Below are 24,730 nucleotides of genomic sequence, written 5' to 3'. Positions count from 1 at the left end.
GGCAGCCTCAGGAAGCTCCTGGCCAGACATCCTTTTAAAGTGGAATCCTTTCCAATTGATTCTTTTACTGGTCCTTTGACACTGAGTAATCAGAATGGCGAGGCTTATATGCCTGATTCTGCCTTCTTAAGGTGAGCAGGGAGGAGCATCATGGGTAATGGAACCGGATGGACATAGCTCCTGGTCTTCTGGGTATCCTAAAGACAAGACTGTCAAGCCCCACCTTCCCCAGGCCCATTCCCCAGTTCCATCCACACCACCATTGGTCTGCCAACGTAGAGGGAAGCAGACATGGCTTATCCCAGGCCTGAGGCATTTCAGCCAGTCCCACACACTGACTTGTGGGAGCTGTGACACCAGAAAAAAATGATGCTTTACTTGCTGGCTAACCTGGCGGTTAGCCCTGTTTCTAAATCAAGGGGAAGCTTTTATTTTACACAATCCAGTTAAAACGATAGGGTCATAGCATGTCCAATGAGGAGTAATGTCTTCATTAACACTCACTGATGAAATGCACCTGTTCTTAGACTCTGAAACATACGATGGCTTTTTATTCAGTTGCCACTTGCAGTTTGTGGCAAGTTTAGTAGTCTGAACGCCCTTCATTGTGTGGCCTTAAGTTGACGGTGTCAGTCTGAGCAACTAGAGAAACAAATAGACACACTCATGTGTATAGGAAAGAGATGTATATACAAGAGCAATTGAATATTGAAAAAACATCCCAGTCCAGATCAAGTCTGTAAGTCCGATATTAGCCTTTTTGTCCTATACCAGTCTATAAATTCCTCTTCAGACTCATGCAGCCATGCAATAACGCTGAATGCAGGAAGATCACTGGCCAGTGGGTGGAAAGTCTTATGGATCCAGTGGTGGTGGAAGCATCTCCACACTGACATGGGCCTCCATGTGGCTTCTCTAGTTCCAGGGCTCTAGTGCAGTTCCATGTGGCTCATCATCAGGAAGACCAGTGGCTCTCAACCTTCCTAAGGCCATGACCCTTTAATACAGCTCCTCATGTTGTGGTGACCCCATATGTGGGTGTGTCTGCATGTGGGCGGACCTGCCTGGAGACAGATAGAGGAGGGATGGCTCAGTTCCTAAGACCATCAGAAATATGGTCTTAGGTGACCCCTGTGAAAGGGTTGTTTGACCCCCAAAGGGGTTGCAACCCCCAGGTTGAGAACCGCTGAGGAAGACAAATCAGAGAGTGTGTGTTTATCTGCCCCCAGTCAGCTGTTTATTTCCTTGAGGTCATTGAGCTGTGACCTGATTGACAGGCTAGAGGCCACCCCTTCTCAAGTTGACACCAGATTATATAACTACCACATGGCCCAAAGCAATGCGATCATTACCCTAATAAGCAGAGGACTTTATTGAGCATAAATACTTATTCTGCGTTTTTTTTCCTCCTCCTTATATAAGAGTTCCGTCCTGAGAACCAAAGAACGTTGACTTCCTTGCTTAGACACGCCTCTGTGTAGTTGTAGTGCCAGTGAGGATTTGGAGAGGACTTGGGCAAGGACGGGGAGGGCAGTGGGAGCCCCTATCCCTGAGCGCTGGACTGTCCCCGCAGACTTCTCCATGATGACGCCCATCAATGACCTCCACACAGTGGACTCTCTGAACCTGGCCAAGGGGGAGCGGCTCATGCGGTGCAAGATCAGCAGTGTCTACAGACTCCTGGACATCTATGGTTGGGCCCAGCTGAGCGACACCTACGTCACGGTGAGGGGAGGCCCACGGGAGAACTCCACACCCTTGGCATAGCTGGGACACTGCTGGTAGCCATTGGCTGGGATGCACGAAGCCCTTCCAGGGTTTCCAACTGCTGCAGCCACTTAACCGAGAAAGCTCTGCCCAGTGGGTGCCTCTCCTAGGTCCTGTTTCCAGGGCTCCCCGTGACCGTTTCCAGGTTCCTCTCATAGCCCCATATCCCCAGCTCCACACACAGATGGGTTGGGCTGTTGCTCTCCACGGGCTGGGGGAGAAGGGTTCTTTGGAGGAAGGCACAGTTGATTCAAGGGAAGAAGAGTTTGGAGCGGTGTCCTTGGACCTGGGCGCCTCCCCTCAAAGGCCCCTGAGAACCCGTGCCTTTCCTCCAGTTGCGGGTCAGCAAGGAGCAGGACCACTTCCTCATCAGCCCCAAGGGAGTTTCCTGCAGTGAAGTGACAGCGTCCAGCCTGGTGAGTAGAAGCCAGGGCCTCTCGGCCCACTGCTTGCTGAGGTGACAGAACCCGTCTCTCCTATAGTGACCGACCCTCTCCCCATTAGCCAAGGCCGTCCTCCCCCTCACAGAGCACCAATCTGATAGGACAGAGCTGACATATGACCTTCAGAACAAACCAAGTGCCCAGGGTGCGACTCGGCCAGGAGGCCAGGTGTGAGTGCAGGCAAGCAGGCGAGACCATGGCAAGGGCCAGCTGAGACGACCAGCGCGGGTTTGTGGGCCGGGGCAAAGCCTGGGATTGGACTGCAGAGGCTGTGAGGGCCTCGTGGAAGGAAGAATGTCTTCGTCCTAGAGACGGGGTTTGTCTCAAAGCAATGTCTGACTTGTCCAGGCGGAGGTCGTTACTGGTAGCTTCCGGACCCCTGTCCGCTCTCCCGCCCCCTGTAGGTGTGGAACACAGATTGAGGAAACTGGCTTAGATCAGGAAAGATGGTAGGTGGGAGAAAGGAAGCAGCCTACCTTTCCTAGACAGGTGAGCTGTGGTTGGCGGGTCTGTGCCCGTGAGAGGAGGACCTCGTGTCTGAGACTCTGCAGGCTTGAGGTAACCTCGGGCGGAGACTCTGGCTGCTCTCTAAAAAGCCGAGGCTGATGGACTCTCAGGCTGTGCCGGCATGGGGCAGGACCTCAGGGACTTCCCAGGCCACCAGGCAGGAAAGCATACTGGTGCCAATCACAGAGGTCCTGGCCCAGGGGACTCAGTCCATGGAGACCAGGATGACAGGGGCTCTGTCCTCTAGGAGTCCCTATTCTAGGGTTCAGGGAGACAGGTAAGGCAGTCAGTGACTAAATCTCAGGATGAAGAGACCTTAGATAGAGACAAATGAAGCTCGGGGCCTAGGGAAGGTCCCCCTGCCCCCCCCCCCCCCCAGTGTGCTGACGTGGGTGGAGGGCCGAAGGACGGGGCTTCTCGGGTGAACCCTGGTCCTCGAGCGGAGTGCTCAGGAGTCATCAAGAGTCAGCAGACTTGGACCAGGAGGGCAGGGAGTGGTGGGGGGGGGAGTGGGGAGTGGGCAGGGGGCCAGGTCTCAGCAGGCGTATAGCTGTGAGAGCCCTGTGCTTTGGGGAGGACAGGCACACGCTGGGTCGGGCTCACGTATCCAACATCCCATGGGTGGCTGGAAGGGGACCTGGGCCCGATGATGAGGCACACAGGATGCCTTGTCAGGACATGTGGCTCGACTCCATTGGACATGCAGAGCCACTGAAGTCCCTTAGGCAATAAGATTGGGGTGTCACTATGGGAAGTGCCCTTGACAGCTGTGTAGAAGCATTCTGATGGCAGGTCCACTGGCTGGGAGCTGTCCCAGTGAGCCAGGGAGGAGATCGGGTCCTGCAGGACTGTCTCCACTGCAGGAGCAGAGGCAGGGCTACAGAAGCCTTTGGAAGGACCCGGCGGTCTGTGGGATGGGGGCTTGGAGTTGCGTCTGAGGAGCTTGTGGAACTTCGAAGAGGTGAAGTCCATTGCATTTGGACACCATAGCGTCAGAGGTCTGGCCTCGAGGTACAAGGCTGGGGCAGCTTGGCCTGGGAGGCCCAGGAAGCCTGTGTAGACTCAGTGCTGCTGTGTGTGGCTGGAGGTGCAGCTCTTGCACTGCATGGGGAGGGACAGGGGAGAGGAGAGGCCAGAGACTGGCTTGTCTCCACTCACTAAGCAGTGTGTCCTGCCAGCGAGCTGCTTTCTGAAAGTGTGGACCTCAGCGATGCCCACGGACTATGTCCTCAAGAGCCAGTGTCTCTTGTTACTTGTGCAAAGTCATCGTATGGAGACTAGCTGTCCCGTGAGGCTGCCAAGATTCTTGAGCGAAGACAGGCTAGGCATTGAAGGACGGACCGGGAAACAACAAAGACCACCCCAGTAAGGGAACTTAGAGCAAGCCTCCTCCGAGGAGGGGTTAGCGCTGGACGCAGGGTGTGCCATGCCTAAGGTGGGTGGGCTGCGGGCTTCCAGCGGTCAGGCAGCACTGAGGGCATGCTCATGCCATGAAGGGTCACCAACTATGGCATTTTGTGGAAGAGGCTTTGTTGACCGTCTTAATGCTTCGGTTTCAGCAAATGTGTTAGCTGTGTGCCCTTACCCCCCATTCCCACCCCACCCCTGCCTCCTTTCTGCCCCCCATCTGGTCTGTCTGAGCGATCACCCCTACAGGGTGTGGGGACGGCAAATGGTGGGACGGCTTCCTCTGCTACTTTTGGGCGGCCAGCATCTGAGACCCAGGACTAGTGCTGAGTGGATTTTAGAAACTGTGGTGTAGCTCGTCGATGCCTGGGGTGCCTGCAGTCAGTCAGGGAGGGAGGGTGCTTGCCCAGCTGCCAGGAGAGCTCACCCAGGGAACCAGATCTGGAAGACAGTGCGGCGAGGGGACTATGTCGGGGCTTGTGTCAGTATTAGGGAAGTCATGAAGGGGGCTTGCCCCTGTCAGGATGCAGGGATGGGTTTCTCCTTGGGCATGTGAATCATTTTTCTCTGCCATGGGGGAGGGGGTGCGGAGGGGGCAGTGGAATGAGGTGCCCGGGCTAGCTGGTAAAGGGAATACAAGCCGTTGTTGGATTGCTCAGGGCTCTTGGGTTGGCCTAGCCTTAGGCTTGACTAAGAGGTCTGGCATCTTGCTGCATCACAGTCGTGAGGTGACCTTTCCTGCTGATGGTGTTCTGTGAAGTCACTCGTGGAAGGAGAGAACAGCCTGGTTCAGCCGTGGGCGCCAGGCCAGCCCTCCTGCTGACTGCTCTCAGCGCTGCTTTGTCTTCCCCCAACTCTTGACCCTACAGGCAGCCATGCATGCACACGTGGTTGCCCACATACACACAGGAGGGCACAACCTTCAATCACAGCACGCTTAACTCCTTGGAAAGCAAAGCAGACGACCAGACTGGCAACTCCTTCTTACCTGTCCTTGAAGACCTTTTTGGGCAACTGGTGAATGGGGTGTTCATTAGACCTTTCCTTTGTGCGTGGCGGATGGTCAAGCTATCTCAGGAATAAATTTTCAAAGGCTCAGCCTTTGGAGGTCCCACGGGATGCCTCTCGGATCCCTTGACAGCTGTTTCTAGAGTATTCTCTGAGCTGTTCCCTTCTGGTTTCTTGCTACTCACAGTGTGGCCAACAGCACAGGTGTCAGGGTACCAGGTAGGAGCTCGCTGTGAGCACGGACTCCCAGCCCCCACGCCGACCTACTGAGCCAGCACCTGCGCTTTGACGAGACCTGCAGGTGCTGGCTGTGCACAGCACGGTCCAAGAAACTCTTCTAGCCTTTCTATGCTGAATAGCTAACTGCGCGTCTCTTGTTTACGGCTTTGTTTTCCCCTGTTAGATTGAGCACACTGAGGGCCAAGCCCAAACAACAAAACCAACCCAAACTCACTGCCGTGAAGTCCTTGCTGACTCCATAGCGACCCCTGTGGGTGGGTTGAGACTGTAACGGTTCACGGGAGTGAAAGCCCAGGCCTTCTCCCGCAGAGCTGCTGGGGGCTTTGAACTGCCGACTGCGAGGGTCACAGCCCAGCGTGTAACCTGGGGTCCTGGATTTCTTCCCAACACCAGGGGGCTTCGTGGGTGGGTAGAAGGAGCACCAGTCTGACCTGAAAGGGGGGTTGTGGAGCCTGCCAGCTTGCGGACACCTGTCTGTCTCCCTTCCTCCGGTGTGCAGATGAAGGTCAACATCCTGGGCGAGGTGGTGGAGAAGGGCAGCAGCTGCTTCCCGGTGGACACCACAGGCTTCTGCCTGCACTCGGCCATCTACGCAGCCCGGCCCGACGTCCGGTGCATCATCCACCTGCACACCCCCGCCACGGCCGCGGTGAGTGGCCTTCCTGAGGCTCGCGGCCCCCTGCAGGTCATTCATGGAGCCCACTGCCCATTTCCCCGACGAAAAGGCATAAGCCCCCAAACTCAACTCCCTGCCATCGAGTCCATGCCGATTCACAGCGACCCTACAGGACAGGGCAGGACTGCCCCTGTGAGGTTCTCAGACAATCACTCTTCACAGGAGTAGAGAGCCTGTCTTCCGCCTGTGGAGCTGCAGGTGGTTTTGAACCGCCGACCTTGCATTGCCATTACGTCACTGGGGCGCCGCCCAAATTCAGGCTAGTAGCAGTTTCAACATGTTAAAGTTTGGGCACGATTTCTTGGCACTCAGGCCAAGGTAAAGAAAGAGAAAAAAGACCCACCGTGGGATGAGGGGGTGGGGCCTCATTCTCTCCATTTTTTATGTTTACCAAAATCGTGGCTTTGGGCCATAGGATAAAGATGTGTCACTTCCCCCAGCTCCCGCCTTCCCCACCCAGGCCACTGGCTGAGCAGCTGACACCTGAGTTTCTACTCAGGCCAGTCCTGCTGGCCTGTGCCCCCTTACCCCGCCCGGACTCCCGGGAGGAGAGGTCTCAACAGAAGAGGGGACTCACTTACTTGGCTCAAGAGGGCCCAGAGCTGGGGTCCAGAAGAGCTCAAGAAGCAGGCGGCCCCTGGTGTAGTAATGTACTTCTCCACGTGCACCTAACACTGCCACCTGACCTGGAAAGACAGCGGACAACCAGTGCTGGGCGTTGCCCCAACCTTAGCCCCGCCCTCTTGAGCCCCAGGCCACACCCCTGACTGCAGTTTCCTCAGCAACACGTACTGGTCATGAGAAACTAAAACAAACCCACCACCACACCTACTGCCATTGAGTCAATTCCAACCCCGAAGGGCCCGAGAGGACAGTAGAACTGCTCCCTATGGTTTCCGAGACGGAAACTCATTCATACGAGCAGGCAGCCTCATTTTCCTCCTGTGGGGCTGGTGGGCTTGAACCGAGGATCTTAAGGTTAGTGGCCTAGCACTTAACCTGCGGCACCAGCAGGACTCCTAGACCTCTAGAATTTAGACCAAGACCCAGAGATGCTCTGCAGAGCTTGGGGCTGACCCAGGCCGCTCAGGAAGGGCAGGAGCATCCTCTCCACCTCGCCTTGCTCCTGGCTCTGCGGTCAGGCTGCGGTGGGCTTACTGCCTGGGGTGTAACCAGTGTCCTGGCATCTGGGTTACCCACTGTCTGTAAATCAGGCCTTCTGGGTGGACTTACCTGCTCGTGAGGAGGCTGGGGGTCTCCAGGAACCCACCCCGGGGCACCCTGGACCCTGCTTCCCACCAGCCTGGTGCAAATTCCACCCCACCTTGCTTCTTCCCAGAGTCCTAAGACTGGGCCGGAGGCAGGCACGGCAGTAACTCTCTTGAGTGTACTCTTTTCCGTACCTTTAAAGGGGGACCGCTTGTCGGGGCTCCTGATCAAACGGTGGGAAGACATTAGAGGAAGCGGTGGGAGAGCAAGACCCCAAGCTGGTGAGAAGGAGTCCAGGGGCTGTCCAGCCCTGTCGTCTGCCCTACCACCTGGCACTGGGCAGCTGCTCTATAGGAGAAACGGTGCTGCCCTGAGGGCAGCGTGGGGATAGGGGCAAGCTGGAAAGTGCCGAGGACCAGATTTGCAAGTGCTAACTCTCCTGTTCTCTCTCCAGGTATCAGCCATGAAGTGGGGCCTTCTGCCTGTCTCCCACAATGCCCTGCTGGTAGGGGACATGGCCTATTATGACTTCAATGGGGAAATGGAGCAGGAAGTGGATCGAATCAACCTGCAGAAGTGCCTTGGACCCACCTGCAAGGTCAGGCCCCTTTGCTGGGGAAGGGCTGTGGGGGGCAGTTGCTGATGCTGAGGGCACAGTGGTGGCCCAGGTGCTAATTGGAGCATGTGTGGAAGCGGCAGATACACCCCGAAAAGCACATGGAAATCACACTAGGCCGAGATTTCAGTGCAAGCCCTCATGATAGTCACACGTGTTTCCCAAACTCGGATCCTAAAATGTCTTCTCCTGCTTTCCCTCAGCAAAACCAAAACCAAACTCACTGCCACCAAGTCGTTTCCGACTCATAGCAACCCTGGAGGTCAGAAGTGCCACAGGGGCACTTCTGACCTGTCACTCCTGACAGGAGTAGAGTCTGGTCTTTCTGTGGTGGAGCAGCTGCTGGTTTCAACGGCAGACCTTGCAGAGAGGAGCCTCGTGTGCACTCCATTTGTGTGCTCTCCAGTATCTTTCTATCATTACATTTATCTTTTGTTTTTAAATTTTTTTCATTGCATTTAGTTACTAACTGACACCTCACTGTGTGAATGCCAATGACCACCATGGTTGATCATCAGAAGGTGACTCTCACATCAGACCTTAATAGAAATGCCACAGTGATGGAAATCTTTTCAGCCAGATCTTTGGGTTTCTGAGATGATTACCTGAGGCTGGATTCCCCTCACTGCCGGCAAGGGGATTCCGACTCACCATGACCCTGTCAGACAGGGTGCAATGGTCCTGTGGGTTCCTGAGGCTGTCAGTCTTTATGAGAGCAGAGACCCCCATCATTCTTCTTCCACAGAGTGGCTGTTGGTTTGAACTTCAGACCTTGCAGTTAGCCCAATGAGTAACCCACTACACCATCAGTGCTCCTAACTAGATTCTTAGAGAGAGTTAAAATTTCTTGATTCATTTTTTTAAATAAAAATAGCTTTATCAGCATATACATCACATATCATATAATTTAATCATTTAATGAAATGAGGAAGATTTGGACAGTCATCACCACAGTCAATCCAGAGCATCTTCTTCTTGTGCACATTGTTGTCAGCTCTCCATTCCCCCATCCTCCCCTGCCGTGCCCCTGTCCAGTCACTGTCTCTAAAGACTTACATAGCCTGGATCCATACACAGAAAACCATGCCAAATAAACACATTCATAGGCATGCATACAAGCAAACAGACAAACACCCAGCAACAATGACTGCACAAAACAGAAAAAATCAAAGTGAAAGCAGAAATGTCAAAAACAAGCAAACAGCTTCAAAGTGGGTCAAAGGGGAGATCAAATGATATGGCAGTACATTTTAACCCAACTCCATCGGCCATCCTCTCCTGTAGAATGCTCCCTGTCTGACCACATACATCCCTGGTCTGTGTTCAGAGGGATTCACCAGAGGCTTCATCCATGTGGGGACCCTGCACATGGGTCTTGGCCTTCCACTGTCATCCATCCTTCTGCAAATGAGGTGGTCACAATTGAAACTTGGCCACGATTCCCTCTTTCAGATTTGGGTTTTATAATTCACAATCCTTGGATCACACAGGCTGCTGGGCTGCTTCCATTACCACCCAGTTTTACTCTCCGCACCCCTCCCCTCCCCTGAGAACGCTTCTGCCTGCCATCTCCCCAAACTTGAGTGTTATCACCACCCCACCTCCCAACTTGATAGAGGAAAATGAACCCTCATTATTGCTTAGCTTAGGTGTAAGCACCTACTTTACAAAGTAGAGGGTGGAAAAGGTCAGCTTCGTATGGGCAGCATTTAGATGCAGCCTCAGATGGACTCTTGCTTTTGTCCTTACCAGAGACTCCTTGCCCTGTCACTTCCCTTCTGAGTGTCCCCAGGTTCCCACTTGCCACAAGGGGTGAGAGATGCCTGCTGCCCCCCCTGTGACATCCTCTGGAATGTGGCTGGGAGAGCGGGAGGGATGGGGAGGAGCTAGTCACACTGAGGAAGCGCTTCAGGGGTTGAGAGATGGAGCATTTGTCATGGCACCAGCCTGTGTGTCAGAGACAGCCTCTCTTTGTGTTCTTGGGGTACAAGATGGGGGGGGACCCCCCAGCTCTTTTTATTACCAAGAAAGGATGTGATATTCAGAGCTACCCTGGCCCGCCCAGCCTCTTGCAGGGACAGACCAGACCTGGGGATCTGACGCATCATCTGGTCTCAGAGAGCTCCTGGGATAAAACCAACCAGGAAGAGTGTGTGGCAGAGAGGGGCCCCTGGGCCTTGGGGACTCCTGCTCTTGGTAGAAGCTCTTCCCCTTCTCTGACCCCCATGTCCCTGATGAGCAGAAATGTGGCCCGAATAATGGGACATGGGGTTGTAGCTGAGATTCTGTCTCCACCTAGCTGAGAGAGCGTCTGCTTCTTTGGCCTTTGGTTTCTTCAGCTGGAAGATCCGTGAGTTAGGAGGGCAAGTGATGTCAGAGGGCCTTTTTTGGGAAACACTCTATTGTGAGCGAGGCCGAGGTGCACAGGGCAGGTGATTGGTTTTACCTCCAACAATCCATGTACACCTTGTTTCACCTCCACCACTGCAGTCTCTAGTGGACCATCCCTTGTCCCGTTTCCTACCTGTGTTTACTGTTCCCTGTCCTCCTCCTTCCCTGTCCCTCTGCCCATAGGTAAGTGCTGCCCTTTCGAACGTAAATGGCTGGTTATCCAAACATGGGGGTGGGTTCAGTGCCATAACTCCTGTCTCCTGTCTTTGGGATGCCAGGAGCCCTCACATCTTGTACTGAACAGAGATCTGAGGCCCAGAGCCATTAGGGGAATCCTTAGACTCTTGGATCCCTTGCTTGTTTCTACAAAACCACTTCTTGGAGAACCACCGCCTTGGTTTTGAACCCCCCGAGGAGACTGAGCCACAAGGGGCATGAGCCTGCTTTTGAGGCTGGACCCTTGTCTTGGACATCAAAGCGTTTCATGTCAACCTGAACACCAGCCTTGCTGACATCTAAGTTTTCCAGGGAATCCCTGAAGGTTGCAAGTGGTTAATGTGCTTGACTGCTAACCCAAAGGTTGGAGGCTCGAGCTCATAGAGAAGCTCTCCTGAAAGAAAGGTTTGCTGCTCTACTTCAGAAAAACCAACTACCGACAACCCCACTGAGCAAGTTTGACCAAGATGATAGCGACTCTGGGCCATGTAGAAAGTCCTCAAGGAAAGCCACCAGTCTCTTCCGTCTCAGTTTAGATGGCACCTTCAGTTTGCGTAGGGTGGATGCTTTGGGCTCACCTTACAGGTGTGGGTAGCATTGGCGTGTTTGTTTAAACACATGAGTCGGGTGTTGGGGACTTTGCGTGGGATCGGATGGAAGCTTATTAGAGTAAAATAAAAACTTCCTCATAGTGGAAGCGAGGACAGTTTGAGGCTTGATGTGGCTTTGTGTTCCTTTACAGATCCTGGTGCTAAGAAACCATGGAGTGGTTGCTCTCGGCGACACCGTGGAGGAGGCGTTTTATAAGGTCTTCCACCTGCAGGCTGCGTGTGAGATACAGGTGAGCGAGGTCCTCTGGAAAGTGGGCCCAGGAGTTGGCTCTGGCATAGGCCTGCAGGCTAAGATGGGGACCCAGAGCCTGTGAGTCAGGGAGCCCTTTGAACTTCACCTTCCGACAGCACTTGCCCTAATTCTCTGCTCGAGTATCATCTTCCCCTTCTAAAGCTTCACACTATCAGTTCCGTGCCTTTTTAAAAAAATGACCTGATACCAAGGACTCAAGTAGAAAGCAGGTGCTTTGAAAATGTTGATGGCAACATATGTAGAAATGTGCTTGACACAATGGATGTATGGATTGTGATAAGAGCTGTACGAACCCCCGCCCCCCAATAAAATGATTAAAAGAAGAAAAAAAAGACCACCATTGTCTAATAACCAACACCCAATGCTGCAGGGTGGGGCCATGCCTGCAGCGGGGGTGCTGCCTGGACCTATCTGTGGGGAAGCTGTGACAGGGCACATACAAACTCACCAAGTGCATATGTTATCTGGGGCTATGCTTCCTATACCTGTGTGCTCAGTAGATGTTAGACAGGTCGTCGTTTTTTGTTTGTTTTTTTTAAGAAAAGTTACTTGTTTTCAAAATAGCTTTATCAGCATATAATTCTTACATCACACAGTTCAGTCATTCAGTCACAGTAAGAAGAGTTGTGTGATTGTCACCCCACAACCAGTTTGTGGACATTTTCTTCTTTTTTAAAGACCATTTTATTGGGGACTCTTACAGCTCTTATAACAACCATCTTCTATTTTATAGTCCGCTCCCCATTTCCCCTCAATCTCCCCTGCTGTGTCCCTAGGTAATTATTAATTCCTTGTTCTCTGTATAGATTGATGTTTCCTGGTTTTCATATACAGACAATCATGCAAAATTAAAACAGGAAACAAAACACCCCAACAATAATGACAAAATAAAACAGAGAAGCACCTCAATGGAAAAGAAAGCAGGAAATAGATTAAAAACTGGAACAAATTGAGAATGTGACAAAGGGATGATCAAATGATAAGATGTAACATTTTAGCCTCACTACATCTGCCGTAATTGACTTTACAGTGTGCTCTGTCTGACGGCAAGGCTGCTCCCTTAGGTGCCTGGTCTATGGTCCGAGGGGACGGAGAGGATTCATTGAGGTGTCGTCAGGAGGGGACCCTGCACATGGATTTGGGGTTTCCCTCGTCATCCATAGCATTCTGCAAACCCGGAGTTCAGCGTTTAAGCTCGATATTTTTTCCTCCTCCTGATTTGGATTTGTTATATACAAACCTTGGCTCACACAGGCGAGTATGTTTCTTTGGTGTGGACTTAGCTGATGCCCCACTTAGATGGCTGCTGGTTGGAGACAAGTCTTTAAGACCCCAGCCACGGTTCTTTCTGATAGCTGGACCCTGTCTAGTGTTGTCACCACATGTTGCCCTACCACCCATCTTTCCAATGATTTCTACAGCAGGCCTCCCAGCTCGTAGGACCAAGAACTAATTGTGTTTAGATTAGGGCTAGGATTAAGTGTGAGCCCCAAATCCGTTCCTGTATCTATGATTTGTATATGTCTCTGGTTCACTTTAGAGATGTCATTATCTTATTGGGGAACATTATAAATCTTCCCTGTGGGGTTTAAAGCAATTCTATTGATAAATTAAAAAAGCAACAGCCTCATTACCATCAAGTTCATTTTGACTCATAGGGACTCTAGAAGAAAGAAGAGGCCCGCCCCTGTGTGCTTCTGAGACTGATTCTCTATGGGAGCAGAAAGCCACGTCTTTCTCCCTTGAAGCAGCTGGTGGATTCCGACTGCTGATCTTTAGGTTAGCCTAACACGCCACACAGTGCACCAGCCGGGCTCCTCACTCCAGTGATAGTGTCATGGGGTCAGCCAGTGGTACAGCATGTCAAACTCTGTTGAGCAAAGGAAATGACACATGTATAAACCCCAAAGCAAATGTACCGCCACCAGTAAGTCAATGCCGACTCAGGGGTGGGGTGGGGGCTTTCTACTCTCTCGCAAAGAGTTACAGTGTCAGAAATCCATGGGAAGTTCTACCCTGTCCGATAGGGCCGTTAGGAAATAGGGTTGCTGTACATGTGCAGGCTGGCTTTCTGGACAGCAGTACATGAATTCTTGACTTGTTCAGATTCATAACTTAAGTGACTGGATCCTATTTACAGGAACAGTGAGGGTTAGGGATAGGGCACAACTTTCCATGACGCTTTTTTACAAATGCAGAACCCTGCCCGCTAGGCTAACGCAGGTCATAAAAGAGCAGAGAGCATGAAAATGGTAAATACCCGGTAGTCCTGGGCCATCCCTCCCTGGGTTCCCTCAGAGCAATGGCCACCAGTTCCGTCACCTGGGGGTAGCAGGCATCTGGTTTCAGCCGTTGGCCCAAGGGGAACGTGTCCTTTCCCGGTCTGCTACAGTGAGTGAGTTTGTGGTCAAGACCTGTTCGCTTGGTGGGGTTTCCACATGGAATCCTTCGGGTGTGGCCTGTAAAGGATGTTGTGCCCCTCGAAAGGACAGAGTCTGAAGTCCCCATTGTCCTTAGCACTTGGCCTGGGTCACCAAGGGCTGCATAGAAATTAGGCCCAATTAGGAACACAGTCCTGGGCGTGTTCTTGCTGCCTTTATCAGTAATGGTAAACATTTTCCCCAAGGGCAGGTTGCCCCACCTGGTTTACCTCCCTTCCTGGGATACAGGCATGTCCCTGCTCACCTCTTGACTTGAATTTCCAGTAAGGCTCGCTAATCACTCTCGGAGGAGGGAATAGGGTTTAGTTGAGGAGGTGTCAGGAGAAGTCGGAGACCAGGTGCTTGATCAAGTCTATAAGAGGAGTAGAGCGCAGGTCAGGGTAGCTTGTTGACATGGCAGCCTGAGCAGTCAGGGGCTGTCCTAAGGGGACATTTGGGAGCCTATGGTGAGCTTCCCTAAGTCGCTTAGGCACCGGGTGGGGTGGGGGTTCAGTGATCATGGGACTACCCAGAGGAGCTGGTGGAGGAGCAACAGGAAGGCAGGTCCAGAAGCTGACTAGGTAATAAATGTCACCGGCCAGGTCAGGCTCACGCTGTCTGAAACGTGGCGGCGGATCAACGTGAGCGCGAATGTCTGCACAGCTGAGGAAAGACTTGTGTATCAGGCTGGCCTGGGCTCCATTGCTTCCAGCCTGGGCTGTAAGCCTTTGCACAAAGGGCGTGCCTCCTCGGAGCCTCTGATTCCTCAGCTGTCCGGTGGGAGTTGGAGGGCGGGTGCAAGGGCAGGCTTTTCAGACACAGAGGGATGGTGCTGCCCATAATTTTAGGACTCAGTTGACTGGCGCAGTGGTCTGCTCCTGCGGAGGTGTCAGCTCTGCAGGGGGGCTGCTCTGGGTCCCGCCTGCCCTCTGCTGGCCACTCTGGGCAGAGCAGTGCCTCCAGGAGGAACACCTGCTCCTTCCTTCTTTGGAGACTCACCTGGAAGAATGGGATTGGGGCCAGAGAAGCATCACTAGTGGCTGGTCCACCCGCGGTGCCTTCAGTAGTCCTCAGGGGAAGCTGCGGAGAAGGGAAGTGTTGGGATAGCGATGAAGAGGTATCAGTGGAAGGGCTGTGACATTTTCACCGGAAATAACAGGAAATGTGGAGGTGGACGCAGGACGCCTCTGTGATGCTTCTCATACCCCCAATCAAGGATGCAGCCTGAGCCCCAATTACTGTATGCCACATTTCAGACAGTGCCTCGGATGGGTCCACGCCCACGTTAAAAATCTCACAGTCCCCGTTCGCCTTCTCCAGAAGAGGCTAGCAGGAGACACTGCGCTCATGAAAAACAATCCCATTGTGAATGCAGCCTAGACTTCAATGTTGCATGGGAAGGATGCCAGGAATGACCCACCCACATTGAAGTATGGTTCTGCCAGGCTCCAGGCTCCCAGCTGTAGCCACGGTGCAATTTAACTGAAGGCAGACGGCCATCTAGCTGCTAAGAGGCGATCCAAGGGCAAAACTGCCAGCTGCTGTCCCGGCCAGCTCTCAGACATGCTTCTCTTTGCCCTGCCCCCTGCCACTTCCTGCCCAGGCCTGGTTCTAGGTGACCTTGTTCATGCGCATCAGGGAACGAGGGCAGATAACCTCCAACAAGCTCCAGCAGGCTTTTCCTCAGCTGGTGGGACGGGAGGGTTCCAGAAAGAAGAACAGAGCCAGTAGACGTGGGAGAGTGGGTCAGAGATATGGGTGGATGAGGGCATGGGAGAGCCAGGGTACTTGGAGTCTGCAGGCACTGTCCGAATTGCAGCCCCTTGTAGGGCCATTTGGCAGGCAACAGTCACCCCTGCAGCTCTGTCACTGCCACCAGGGGCCAGGATTTCTCCCTCAGTGACCTTGGCAAACAAGCAACCGTGGCTGTGGTTCTTTTTTGTGGCTCAAAGCTACGCGGGTCTTATTGATCCCAGGAACCTTGTTCCCTTTGCTCCCCATCTGTTTGGGGTTCTCAGAAACTAGGTCATCACCAGCTGAGAGCGGCAGCTCCTTGTTCTGCTTGCGGGCAGAGGGGACGGTGCTTGGGCACGTCTTCTCCGTCTGCTACCCATCACCATGGGAACTGATGGAGGAAGAGGGAGGTGGGAGGAGGCAGCTCTGACAAGGATGTGGGAAATTCCCTTTCCATTAGTGACTGGTCCCCAGGGCCACTGCGTCTCCACCTTTCATGGAAACCTTCAGCATGTGTGTCTCACACACTTACATGGATGGTACTGCTTGCACATCAGGGCTCACCCGAACTGCTTTACAAACATCACCCTAAATACGCTTCGTGAAGTAAACAGCTTCCCCAAACCCCACAGGCAGTCAAAGGCAGAAGCAGGATTCAAGCCCAGGCAGGCTGGCTCCAGAGCCGGTGCCCTGAAACACCACCCTGTGCTGTCTCTCCAGGGCAGTCTGGGGGTAGCTCTGCTTATAAGCCAGTGCTCCCTTCAGGGAGCCGGTGACTCAAGACAGGAGGGAGAGTGTGGCCCGAGAGTGAAAGCCCGCACAGGCTGTTGGCCAGTGAGTTGGGACTCACTGCCTTTAGGCTGGGTTTCCACGCACATTCCCAGTCTCAGTGTTGAGGTCGAGGGGCTTCAGAATTAGGCAAACCTGACCACAGAGGACAAAGCCAGGGCCCAGGAGTGAAGGCAATGATCAGACAGCTTTTAACTCAAGTAACTCTTCTGAGATGTTCGGGCCACAATGGAAGAGGCTGCCTCCCGAGAATGGAGTTGTGACTACCTTTTGGGTTATTCACCGGGCATTCTTACTTTGCGTGGGGGATGGAAGAAATAGCCTCTAAGGCTATGTAAGGTGCCACAATAAAGAGCTCTGACAGCTCGGTGGGGTAAGGGTGGAACTACTAACCAAGGTCCGTGGTTCAATCCCCCCATCACTTCCCAGGAGAAAGATGAGGCTATCTGCTCCCACACAGATCCACACCTTGGGAACTCTGTAGAGGGTCACTGTGAATTGAGATGAACTTGCTGGCAGGGGATTTGGTGACACAATGCTTAAGTGCTTGGCTGCTAACTGGAAGTCTGAGCGTTTTAACCCACCAGCCACACTGCAGAGAAAAGACCAGGTGAGCTGCAGTGGATTCACCAGCACAGAAGAATGACAGCAAGACCTCCTTCAATCCGGACCTTGAGCCACGCAGCGTTACTGTTGCAGGGGTGTGGATGAGGTGATAAACGAGAGGCTGAAGGGATGTGGCGTGTCCTCGTCACCGAGTGATGGGGGCCCGGGGGAAAGCTGCCCAGGGAGCCTCACGGGAGCCATTGTTATCCCAGTGAATGAACACCTTGGGGCCTCCCTCACCCCGTGAGCCTCCTGAATTCGGGAAGCTAAATTGGGTCCTTTAGTTTTCAGCAAATAAATAAATAAAAGAACTGGAACATTGAACATTGGCACAATCCGAGCAGTTCCCAGTTAATAAGCAGGCTTACATGTGAAATCAATTTTTAAACAGAACGCTAATGGACTAATGTGCAGTGCACAAGCCCGGATCACTACCTGGAGTACTTAAAAACCACCCTCCTCTCTGTAGGGGGACTGTGCCAGGAAGCCAGCCACGGCCAATTATCTGAGTGGTGGAGGATTTGTGGGCGTGCACAGCACATCCCATTAGATGCGTGGAATTAGAGCATGGGGACAGGGGAATTGGTCTGATGGATAGAGGCTGTTTATCATTCTGAATCCATCCTATGTGTGCACACACCTCTTGCCCAAAGACTTGAAGTTCATTGTCTACTACCACCTGCCGCCTCACCACCCATGGAATCGTAACAGTGGGGAAAATCTGCCTTGCCCTTGGTGGAAGTAGTGCGGCCCCTGCATGAACCCTGGATGGGCAGTGTCCATGTGGTCACCTGTCCATGTGTCACCATGCGGTCATTCCTTGTGCTGGGTGTCACGCATTCATGTTCCGGCTCTGGGTCTGTCCCTTCGCCATGCTTCATGCTCTGGCCTACAGATGGGCCTGTTTCTCTCAAGTGGCCAAACTACACATGGATGCTAAAGATCGCAAGCACAGACAAATGTGGAACAGGACAGCACGGACACCCACTCTGTTGACTGAACAGCATTAGTGGCCTTTTTGCTGGAGGAAGTAGATGAGTCAGAGTGCCCTCTGGAGCCCCTGCTGAGCTCATCCTTGCTCTCTTCCCGGAAATAATCACACCTCCAAGGCGGCTGTGTTGCAGATGACTTTTCAGTGTTGTTCTCAAGGTTCAACACTCATTATTTCCCTTTTTAATTGTCGTCAGCAAAGAACGGATTTTGAACTACGACTCCCTCTTTCTTTAGGAATGGTGCATGCCTAGCAAGTTGGGGGTGTCTTTTCCTCCAGGAGCAAAGAGCAGAAAGCTGCATCTTTTCCCTGATGTTTGGGGTTCTCCGGCAACCCCCCACTGTGTGTTTACATGGACCTGTGCACAACGTGAGAGCTTGCTTTTTCTGCCACAGGTGTCTGCCCTGTCCAGTGCTGGGGGAGTGGAGAACCTCATCCTCCTGGAGCAGGAGAAGCACCGGCCCCACGAGGTGGGCTCCGTGCAGTGGGCGGGGAGCACCTTCGGCCCCATGCAGAAGAGCCGGCTCGGGGAGCACGAGTTTGAGGCCCTCATGAGGATGCTGGACAACCTGGTGAGTCCCTGCTGTTGCCAGGCCAGCCCAGTCTGTGGGGGCTTAGCCTCCCCGGCCAGTCAGCAGCAGGGTTTATTTAGGCGGGCACCAGAATGACCCACATCACAGGTAAGATGGTGAAGCCTCATCGGACATTTGATTTGGAATAGTGGTCATTCTTTTTATGGTTTTATTTTTTTAGTGACCGTTCTTAACAGTAATTTAAATAGTGGCCTTTAAGAAAACTTAATTACTATGTAGAAGAAGAGTATGGCATCAGGATTGGCGGGAAGACTTATTAACCACCTGTGCTTTAAACATGACACGACCTTGCTTGTGCTTGCTGAAAGCGAGGAGGACTTGAAACACTTGCTGATGAAGATCAAGGATTGTGATCTACAGCTCAATGTAAAGAAGATCAACATCTTCACAGCTGCACCAGTGGGGACATCAGGGTAGATGCAGAAAAGGGTGACGTTGTCCAGGCTTTTGTCTTGCTTGGCGCCACAATCAGTGTTCGTGGAAGCAGCAGTCACGAGATCAAGGGACTCTGCACAGACTGCTTTAGAGTCTTGGGGAACAAAGATGCTGCTTTGAGAACTAAGATGCACCTGACCCAAGCCATGGTATTTTCCATCGTCTCAATGCATGTGAACGTTGGACATCAGATCAGGAAGACCCAAGAATGGATGCATTTGAATGGTGGTGCTGGAGAAGAATATTGAAAATACCCTGGACTGCCAGAAGGACAAACTGACCAGTGTTGGGAGAAGCACGGCTAGAGTGCTCCCTAGAAGCCGGATGGAGTGGCTTCATTTTATGGACTTGGGACGTGTTGTCAGGAGAGGCCAGTCGACGTTAGGGAAAAGGTGGCAGGCCTTGAACGAGATGGCTTGACCCGTGGCTGCAGCCCAGGGCCTCATCATGCGGACACTGGTGGGGACGGGCCAGGACCAGGCAGCGTTTTGTTCTGTTGTGCACAGGGCTGTTGTGGCTCAGAACTGATTTGATGGCATCCAACGACAACAACAACAACAACAGACGGTGCCCTTTGCAGCCCTTCCTAAGCGTGGCGCTGGCATCGTACCTCTGTAAAGGGAAGGACTAGAAAGCCTGGCTGGTATTAAAAGTAGAACCGAGTAAAGATCAGAAAGAGAGCTTCTCTTACGTTTGTATTGTGGTCACGCTCACCCTTTATGTCGTTTGCTCTGCCCGGCTTTCTAATCTCAGGACGTTAACAAGGAAAGCATGGAATGCCGCTGTTTTCCTGATCTCTTGTCAGAATTATAAAGCTGCCCTATTGTAGTAAGTGAGTACACGCATCAGTGTTGTAGGGCGCTGTTAGGGACAGACTGGTCCTTTAAAAGATAGCAGAAGTTCCAGCCTCTTGTCCTTCCAGAAGCTACCAGACGAGTCAGTCATCTGAGATATAAATGGGGACAATTTGAGAAACAGAAGAAAGCATGTTCAGTAAAGAGCTAATTGTAGGAAGAGACAGTGACTTCTTGGGTTGCTTTAAGAAGTGAAAGATGAAATCTATCTTTGTAACATTTTTATATCAGTTCTGTATCCTATTAGCCATCGTCATAGATAACACCTCAACCCTCTTCGCTACGTCTAAGTCATTACAATAATTGCCTCCCTGCTCTGCTTCCTCAAGGTGACCGTGAGGACCCCTATCAAACGACAAAGGACACAACCCACAGTGACAGTACACTTCATTAAATCTATGTACTGAGTGCTCTCTGCGATCAGATGGTTTTGTGCAGAATTTTTTTCGGACTCTGAAGGAATAATTAATTCCCATGCTATTTATCTTATGTATTTATTATTGAGATATAATTCACATAGAATACACTTCTGTAATTCAGTTGAATTTAAACAGAGGTGTGATCTATCACTGTCATCAGTTCTAGTGCATCCTCTCTCCTCCGTGCTCATCATTTGCTCCCCATTCCCTGCAGCCAACCCCACCATCCCTGATAAGCCATTGCATCGATTATTATCTCCCTATCCGCCCTCTGCATGCTCATAAACCGGGAACTATGCAACAAGCAAAATGAAAGAACAAAAGCAGTAAATATTGAAAAGGAAGGAAGGAAAGACCACCAGCGCTATTCAACCAGAGAAAAAAAGCAAGAAATACTTAAAACTGGAACAAATCCAGAATGGCTCAAGAGAGAGAGAGATCAAATGGCCAGGTGTCATCTTAGACCGTCGTTCCGCCCGCCCTGAGCAAGTTGACAATAGTGTCTGTCTGATCGCAAGGTTATTTGTGTCCGTCGACTGTGGTCCGAGGGCTCTGCCAGGGGCTCACTCCACGTAGGCAGCCTGAAGCTGGACCTGGGCTCCCACTTTCATCCGTAGGCTTCTGCAATTTGAGTGTGTGTCACAATGAATTCCCTTGCTACTTAAGCTGATTTAGAGAAGAATGTAAAGAATATAATCTACAACAGTGAGAACACATTTAGGTCAATCACCTTTGAATGAGGATGCTACATGTTACGTGAAACGAATGGCAAATCACATCTGGCAAATTCTTAGAATCATACAACACAAGGATCAAATGAAGGCTCATCACTGGTATTCAAGGATGGTTTCTATTAGAAAGCTTAAAAATACGTTTCACAAGATCAACAAGTGCAAGGATAAAAACTCTTTGATCATCTTAATAAATGTCAGAAGATTCTTATTCAACTTTGACAGCAATGTACGAAAACAATAGCTTTGAAATAGCACAGAGTACTGCTTATTTAAGATGATTAAAATGAATTTTCTCAAGACGTGAGAAAACCCTAGAAGTGCATCTAGTACTTGTTGAAGCAGAACAATGATCACTGCTCTGTTGTTCTTGAACAGCAGCTTAAGAGGAGTGTCCGTCTGAGAAGAAAGGCGGGGAGTCTGAACCCCATGGAGCTCATTTCCATCTTGACACCCAGGGGTTAACAGGGTCAGTGTCAACATCACAAAACTGTGTCAGTTGTCAAGCAAGTGTTGGAAAGGAGATGAAATTTTTATTCTTTAGATAAAATATGGAAAGTACCGAAAGCACACGGACTGCCTAAAGAGCCAACAAGTCTAAGTCTAGGAAGAAGTACAGCCAGAATGCTTCTAAGGGCAAGGACGGTGACGCTTCATCTCACGTGCTGTGGACGTGTTCTCTGGAGCGAACAATCCCTGGAGCAGGACCTCATGCTTGCCACGTAGAAGGACGGTGACCACGAGGAAGGCCCCCACTGGGATGCACAGGCACCGCATCTGCAGCAATGGGCTCACACGTCAGACCCTGGTGAGGATGGCACAGCGCCGCCAGACAGTGGTTCCCTGAGTCGGGATTGACTCGACAGCCCTCACCACAGCCACATGGTTACATGTCTGGAGTCCAGACAAGGTAACTGAAACAATAGTAGAAATAATTAGGTAGTAGAAATTAATGCGCTTTAGAACAACCAGGTGGCAAATTATTAAAATGGATACAAAAGTCACTAGCTTTCTTATACCTTCATGCTGCCCACTTTGAAAATATAATCATGGGAGGGAGTCATCTCATTTTCAAAGGAGGTAAATCACAAAGGAAGCAGAATCCATCTAAATAAAACCATAAAAATGTGCCAAAAGACAGCAGAGAAAATGTATTTTTTCCTGTACCATATTCTTGCTTTATAAAGCCTCAACAGAGTATTCTGTCCACTGCCACTCCTGATGAATCTTCAAACTCAATGTCATATTCCCTCAAAAATGGGAACCTTACAGACAAGGAGACTAATTAGGGACACTTGTTCCCCACATGGTAAAGCGTCAGGAAGCGTTTCACCGTTAGACAGGATAGCCCTCGGGCAGCACTGGCAAATCAGGACAACAGCTTAGGAATCCAGAAATAGACTCAGAATATCCGAGAGTCCGACTGTACCCCAAGACGGTGGCCCCCACTCTTCAGGTCTGGGATGGGACCCACGTCTGCGTTTAGAATCAGACCATTCCAGTCCAAAGGGGGGGCACTTTCCCAAGGAGAGCGTTCAGAGGGTCAGCACAGAGTGGGGAAGGGAAGCAGGAAGTGGAATATGCGGTAGTGCGTTGAGGGATTGCAATGGATCCGGTGCAACAGAATATGTCCAAATGGTTGAATGTAGAGCTAGGATCTGCTGTGTTTGCCTTCAACCTCATTCACATCTAGAAGTTGGTTTGTTTTTAAAAAGCACTGCTTAAATTGAGAGGAAGAGCTCTAGGTGTTTCAAACCACTGGTGCCGGGCTGCTAAGTTAATGAGGGTGAACGCGCCCGCAGGGCCTCCAGCCAACCAGCAGAGCCACGAAGAGCATACCGAGAATTTAGCGCATGAGGGGGAGCTGTGGGGAAATGGCGAACACAAGCTGGATGGTTACCTCATTCCTTCCAGCAAGATCTATTTCCCATTTGTCAAACATTTAAGCAGAACAGTAAAGTCATGTCGCTCTACACAAACATCAGTCAATACTCTTGATAATTTTGAGTTAGGGAAGACCTTGGCAAGCATGGCCAGGAAAGCCTGCAATTGGCGTGACAAATATTGAAAAACTCATGACATTAAAAAGTTCAAGATTTACATGAAAATTTTTGTCAACAGTTTTATTGGCATATAATTAACATATTAAATGTACATATCTATAAACCACTCTCCTCACCATAAATAAGGCTAACAGTTATATAAGGAGTGGAAAATCTTTATAACATCTATGTCAGTCAAAAGATTAATATCCCCAATGTACAAAGATATTACAAATCAGTGTGACAAGTTCAAACACCTCAGTAGAAAAACAGACCAAGAGCATAAATAGACAATTTGCCAAGCAAGAGATTCAAGTGACCATTAAATAGATTTAAAATGCCAAGTTTAACTAGTATTTGTAAAAAGAGCAAAAAATAAATCATTTTACTATGAACCCCTCTGATTGCAAAATATATATCTATGATACTATCTAGGTCATACTATGAGGGGGTGCCCAAAAACCATTGCACTGGGCAGAGCAGAGCTTTCATAGGATGCATTTCCCCCACTAGGCGAGCATCGAGCAACTCGCTCTGAGTTAGTGCACCCAGTGGCGTTGCCTGGGAAGGTTCTCTCTGGACACAGTGAATATTTTCATGAAAGCGGTTTTGCGCGAACCTCGATTTTGTGATGGCTGATTTAAGAGAACAGCACGCAGCTGTGAAATTTTGTTTCCTGCTCGGGAAAAGTGCTGCAGAAACTGTTGTGACATTGAATGTGACTTACAAGGACAGCACTATGGGAAACACGCACGTGTACAAGTGGTATTCTCGTTTCAAAGAGCTGAAATGTCGACTGATGATAAACCTCACTCCGGACATCTGCTAACGTCCTGCACAGATGAAAATGTCAGCTGGAGTCGGTCCACCAGGTCAGACTGGTGATCAAGCTTTCCAGTTAGAGCTTCTGAAACGACTGCATGACAGTATGTGATGACAAAGGTCGGATCTGTGGCAGACAGGGGACTGGTTTTGCCACCATGACCATGCACCTGCTCACACAGCCCTCTCACTGTGCCAGTTTTGGGCAAAAAAAACCACATCATGCCTTTCTTGCCCCACGCACCTTACTCACCTGACCTCACTCCAAGCGACTTGTTGTTTCCAAGAATGCGGAGGGACCTGAAAGGACAGTGATTTGACGACATAGAAGAGGGTAAGATAAAAATGAGGAGGTGCTGTCAGCCATCTAAACAGATGAGTTTGAAAAGGTTTCCAAGAATGGAATCGTGGATTTGAGAATGTATTCAGTGTAATGGGGAGTACTTTGGAAGATGATAAGGCTGTTTTGTAAAAAAAAATTTTTTTAATTAAATACATAACTTTGAAAAACATTCCATTTTTGGGGTGACCCCTCATATATTGCATGCAAAATGTATGTCTATGATACATGTTATAAAGTGTGCAAAATCATCTAAATGTACAGCTAGGCAGTATTCCCCACGGAGGAGGGGAGATAGAACTGGGAACTCACCTCTCTTCCGTGTGCGTCTCCATGTCAAATTCTGCTCGTTCCGTCACCCAGAAAGGGCCCACCTGCACTGGCATGAGCTCATTAACATAGGAAGGAAAGCCCCCTTTCTGAACAGGATCACAGGAATTCAACACCCGTCAAGGGGAAGGGGCTGTTGTGAAACCACCCAGAAGTACTGCCAGGCCCCTCTCGGTTGTGTTCAGGAAACTCTACTTTCCATTGAAGGCATTAAAAGGAAGGAGTGTGTGTGTGTGTGTGTGTGTGTGTGTGTGTGTGTGTGTGTACATGAACACACGCC

At 50.9% G+C, this 24,730-nt stretch overlaps 1 protein-coding gene across 2 annotated transcripts in view; it reads left to right on the top strand.

The window, feature by feature from the left end:
* ADD2 (adducin 2) overlaps window positions 1–24,730 on the top strand; it is a 49,521-nt gene that overhangs the window by 6,816 nt on the left and 17,975 nt on the right. For both annotated transcript variants that reach the window (XM_075535365.1, XM_075535366.1), the window contains exons 3-8: window positions 1,574–1,725; window positions 2,103–2,183; window positions 5,872–6,021; window positions 7,712–7,855; window positions 11,223–11,321; window positions 18,280–18,456. In XM_075535365.1, the coding sequence (XP_075391480.1) occupies window positions 1,574–1,725; window positions 2,103–2,183; window positions 5,872–6,021; window positions 7,712–7,855; window positions 11,223–11,321; window positions 18,280–18,456 (803 nt within the window). The remainder of the gene's footprint in view (window positions 1–1,573; window positions 1,726–2,102; window positions 2,184–5,871; window positions 6,022–7,711; window positions 7,856–11,222; window positions 11,322–18,279; window positions 18,457–24,730) is intronic.

This window comes from Tenrec ecaudatus, chromosome 17, assembly GCF_050624435.1.
Source record: "Tenrec ecaudatus isolate mTenEca1 chromosome 17, mTenEca1.hap1, whole genome shotgun sequence".
Taxonomy (NCBI): domain Eukaryota; kingdom Metazoa; phylum Chordata; class Mammalia; order Afrosoricida; family Tenrecidae; genus Tenrec; species Tenrec ecaudatus.
This window is presented reverse-complemented; position numbering and strand designations above follow the sequence as displayed.